At 32.5% G+C, this 5,000-nt stretch overlaps 1 protein-coding gene and 1 long non-coding RNA gene across 9 annotated transcripts in view; one reads left to right on the top strand and one right to left on the bottom strand.

Moving 5' to 3' along the window:
• LOC145259715 (uncharacterized) overlaps positions 1-5,000 on the bottom strand; it is a 38,492-nt gene that overhangs the window by 11,673 nt on the left and 21,819 nt on the right. The gene's annotated exons all lie outside the window — the stretch shown is intronic.
• Positions 1-5,000, top strand: part of LOC145259713 (uncharacterized) — a 164,219-nt gene that overhangs the window by 139,450 nt on the left and 19,769 nt on the right. For all 8 annotated transcript variants that reach the window (XM_080117395.1, XM_080117401.1, XM_080117400.1 and 5 more), the window contains one exon: positions 493-684. In XM_080117395.1, coding sequence (XP_079973521.1) covers positions 493-684 — 192 coding nt within the window. The remainder of the gene's footprint in view (positions 1-492; positions 685-5,000) is intronic.

Here is a 5,000-nt window from a genome sequence, read left to right as displayed (position 1 = left end):
TTTAATAATTACCATTGCTCCCAGGTCCACTCTGACCCGGAGTGGTAGTACCTGTTAGTCTCAACTATGGGTTAAATAGAAACCAACGTGAAAACAAATATATTCTATTAAAAAAATTTTTATTCAAAATCTTTGGATTCGGCATTAAATAACCTGAAAAGGGTTGATATGTCGTAAAACAAAAACAACCAACCAACCAATCATAATGCTTGAAAAAAAGTGTTCATAACAACAAGCAAAATCCTCCAGTCTTTGAGACAGATAGTGGCATACTAAATGAACAACAAACTGGAGATATCAGTTATTTACCCAGATACTGAACTAATACATACAAGGCGTGTTCGAATCAATTGCCACTTTATTTATGCCATTATATTCATTTATTTATGCCATTATATTCATTTGTTTATGACTGAACAAATTAGTTCAACAAAGTTATAAAGCATTAAATATTATTTTTTGATTGATCCATTTATTTTCTCATTTTCGCAGCTGTTAGCAAAAATGCGCAAGTCGGCAAAAAACAAGATCACTCGGTGCATAGAAAAGAAGAAGCGATTGCGAAAGAAACTCGAAAACATGCGGATCGAAACAGAATGTCGGTTGCACGATGCCGAGGAAGGCAAAGAGAGTTTGTTGAAAGAAATAGAAACGTTAACAAAACAGAAGCTAGAACCAACAGATGTAAGTATAAAAACCTTTTAAAAAAATATACAAACTTTGTGTGTGTTGGTTTCATAATCTTTGACTTTCAACTGGATATACAAATGTACAGGCAACTGTCCGTTTTATATAACAGAAAGGTCTCGTCTAGTATATAAAATTTTTGTGATAACTTTCTTTTGACAAAATCAATGTTTGATTCTGATTAGCCAGTTTTGTATTTTAGCCAGAACTACAAACTGTTGACCCACTTGGTAAATTATATTTTTTCAGTGTGTGTGTATATATACACACACACACGTATTGACTCAATAAAAGTGAAACTGCATAGCTGGTTCCACCAATGTATCCTAAGTTTCTTTAGTTTGAGTCTATTCATTACATCTCTATATTGTTCTGCCTCCTATAGGCATAATTTTTTTTTTTTTTTTTTTTTTTTGTATGTACACACTGAACAATGCTTCAAGAAAACTACATTACCAATTAAACTTTACTTTCAAAATTTGATTTAAAAACAAAAAAAAAAATTAATTTTTTTAAAAATGAAACAAATCCCCCCCCCCCACACACACACTAAAAATAAAAAATGCACAGTTTCCCCTCTTATTTTAAACTAACTTCAAGTAAAATGCTGCCCTGGACAACGTTGGCGAAGTAGGTATGTTCTAAAATTTAAAACTTTTTTAAATAACCATTTTTATCTATATAGTGCTGCCCAAAAGTCTGTTTTCTAAGAGTGTCTTGCTTTCACAAAACAGCATTTTCAAAAATGAGTTTCACTAGTTTTGGCTTAGTATCTCCTACCTTGCCTCTTATCGTTTTTTTTTAACATATTTTTTTTAATTTAGTGTGTTTTTTAACGGGGAGGTCACCACTTATCAAGGTCTGAAAGCCACTCGGGGATAAGGGTTATTGCATGTACAGTAATCAATGGGATAGTATCGTAGTAATCATTAGTATTGGAGATTTGATAAAGTCTTATTTAAGGGGGCGGTTTGTCAGGAATTTGTTTATGTTGGACTTGAAGACATCCAAGTTGTAATCAGGTGGGAAACAGGTAAATGATAGAGAGTTCCACAAGCGTGCACTTCTAAGAAAGAAGCTTTATTCATGGAATCTACGTTTTGATTTAGGCACAGATAAAGAGTGGGGAAAATTACTGACTGTGGTTTCAGCTAAACGGGTGTTTATCGTGAAAGATTGACGAGAGGGACCAGAGATTGGAACTCAGACAAGCACTTGCTTTGGAAAGTGTTTTGTTAACGTAGTTACGTTTACTGTTTTGTTAACATAGCAATGTTTATTTGTGCGTTAACAATATTTTATTGTATTAAAATTGCTAAATCTTGTAAATGCATTAAAATTTGTCATTTTAAAAAATAACATTGATCAATTTGTAATGTCTATCTCTTCGTTAATGTGGTAATAATTTTTTTAACATAATGTTAATGGTTAATTTTCATATTAATCATTAAAATAGCAATATATATATAATCTCTGTTAACGCAGTAATAGTTATCTCTTTGTTAACGCAGTAATAGTTATCTCTTTGTTGACGCAGTAATAGTTATCTTTGTTGACGCAGTAATAGTTATCTTTGTTGACGCAGTAATAGTTATCTCTTTGTTGACGCAGTAATAGTTATCTCTTTGTTGACGCAGTAATAGTTATCTCTTTGCTGACGCAGTAATCTGTATCGTTTTGTTAACGCAGTAATCTGTATCGTTTTTTTAACGCAGTAATCTGTATCGTTTTGTTAACGCAGTAATCTGTATCGTTTTGTTAACGCAGTAATCTGTATCGTTTTGTTAACGCAGTAATCTGTATCGTTTTGTTAACGCAGTAATCTGTATCGTTTTGTTAACGCAGTAATCTGTATCGTTTTGTTAACGCAGTAATCTGTATCGTTTTGTTAACGCAGTAATCTGTATCGTTTTGTTAACGCAGTAATCTGTATCGTTTTGTTAACGCAGTAATCTGTATCGTTTTGTTAACGCAGTAATCTGTATCGTTTTGTTAACGCAGTAATCTGTATCGTTTTGTTAACGCAGTAATCTGTATCGTTTTGTTAACGCAGTAATCTGTATCGTTTTGTTAACGCAGTAATCTGTATCGTTTTGTTAACGCAGTAATCTGTATCGTTTTGTTAACGCAGTATAATTTATTAATTCATTAACATATTATTTATTAATGCAGTAACACTATTTTGTTGGAGTATTAATATTTATCTTTGGTTTTTATGCCTTTGCGAAGGTATGCACTCTTCCAAGTGCCATCTCTTTCAATGGCAGTTAGTTTTGTTATCTCAAGCCAGACTGCTGTGTTAAAAATGTCTGCGGAAAGTCAGAGTGCCATTTCTACCTGCCTCATTCATGCTTACATATCGGAACTGCTACAATTATGTAAGACCTGGCTGGGTCTTTTGGTCGTTCCTTCCGATTCCGCCCACATTAATGCATCGGCAGAATCATTGTAGCTTTTGCTTTTGTATCTCGGCAAACACTGCCGCCGCTGCTGCCGATGATACTAATATTGCTATCACAACTGCCACTGCTGCTGCTTCTGATGTAAATGATTTCATGCTGCAGTTCTCAAATCGGTTTGATCTGAATATACAGCAGCCCTCTACTGCTATCTGTAGAGCATATATAGCACACACACACACGCATATATATATATACTAGACTACTCGTGACCCGTTGGGTCAATATATTATATTAGCTATGGAATTCATGTATGAGCGTGACACTTGAGACAAAGAAAAAAAATTTTTTTTTTTTTTTTTCCGACATAACAGAAACATTTCTATGAAAGTATATTAAAATGAAAAAAGAATATAGATAGATCTGAGTCGTTCTGTTTATTATAATTGATTATTTTGGAAAAAAAAAATTAGTTACTGAATTATAAGTGGTTGGCCATACTTATAGGTAAATGTGCACTGAACAGATACCATAATACTTATTATAGTTAAATTCAAATTTTTATATATCTGCTTTTTTTTTTTTTTTTTTTTTTTTTTTTTTTTTTACATCGTTCACTTCTGTATAACATTACAGTTATTTTAACCCTCTACTCTTTCCATGTTAAATAATAATTTCGAAATAATATGCGCAACCGGATGTCGTAAACCGGAAAGTGGGTTACATACATCGTTACAAGGTCATTTGAGTTTTATAATTATATAGATATATATCAAATTGTAGTCATTCAAGGAATTTAATTTCATTCAGAATTTTATTCTGAAGTATATATATATATATATATACATATATCTGTAAATATATATAGAGAAAGAAAGATGTGTATTGCATTTGTATATTTGACATAAATCATTATCAAATCAAGTTACTTTATTTGGAATATGATTTAAAAATAAATTCTTAACACAAATTTAATACTGTAAATTATGTTTTACATGAACTTATTTGACTGGATACTCAAATTATATATTTTTGTTTTTGGTAACCAAGCCTTTAAGTAATTATAATTTAATTATTAAAAAACAAAAAAAAAAAAAAAAAAAAACCCTAATTTTTGTATTTTTTATTTGTTGGAAAACTATTTAGTCAGTAAGTCATTTAATAACCTGCAATCACTGCATCAACTTGCTCTCTCAAATCTACAATAGTCCTAATGTTAATTTAAGGGATCATCAGTTGTTTACCATGAAACACTTAGCACATACAGTGCCTACAATTTCCAAATGGTCACCCATCTGATACTAGCCAGGCTTAATGTTGCTTAACTTTGGTGATCTGACGAGAACCGGTGTGTCAATGTGATTATACCGTGTGTGTGTGTGTGTGTATATATATATATATGTGTGTGTGGAGGGTGTTAGGGTTCAGAGTTGCAAACTGGAGTGTCATTTAACCGATAATACCTGCTAATATCTTAAAAAAAATTATTTTTGCATGTGTGCAAATGCTCTGTAAAAAATGTCTACGGCAAATAGTCGGAGGCAGTCGAAGCAAATAGGCAGACGAGACTATGGCTCTTCAGACGATGGGTGAGGTTGGAATGCTTAGCTCGTTATGTCAGCTCTGCTTATGCGTAATATCTAGTCTGACTGTCGGTCAGACAGTTGTGTTGTGCATTCCAGTTGTCAGTGTCTGTCAGCTGAATGACAAAAATTGCATCAGTTTCTGCTTCAATCAATTATGATTGCAACTGAAAAAAAAAAAAAATTCTCAGAAATAATTTTTCAGAATTCTTGGGATGTGGTGTTATTATATGCGTAATTGACGTGCCTCTGCATCGTCACTATTCGTGGAAATGTCCTGATGCTACTTTCGGCCTGCTAAGTGGACGAACTTGCTGATATTTTTATATCT

This window comes from Euprymna scolopes, chromosome 35, assembly GCF_053919585.1.
Source record: "Euprymna scolopes isolate OS-2025 chromosome 35, ASM5391958v1, whole genome shotgun sequence".
NCBI lineage: Eukaryota > Metazoa > Mollusca > Cephalopoda > Sepiida > Sepiolidae > Euprymna > Euprymna scolopes.
The sequence above is the reverse complement of the archived record's forward strand: the minus strand, read 5'-3'. Positions and strand labels throughout refer to the sequence as shown.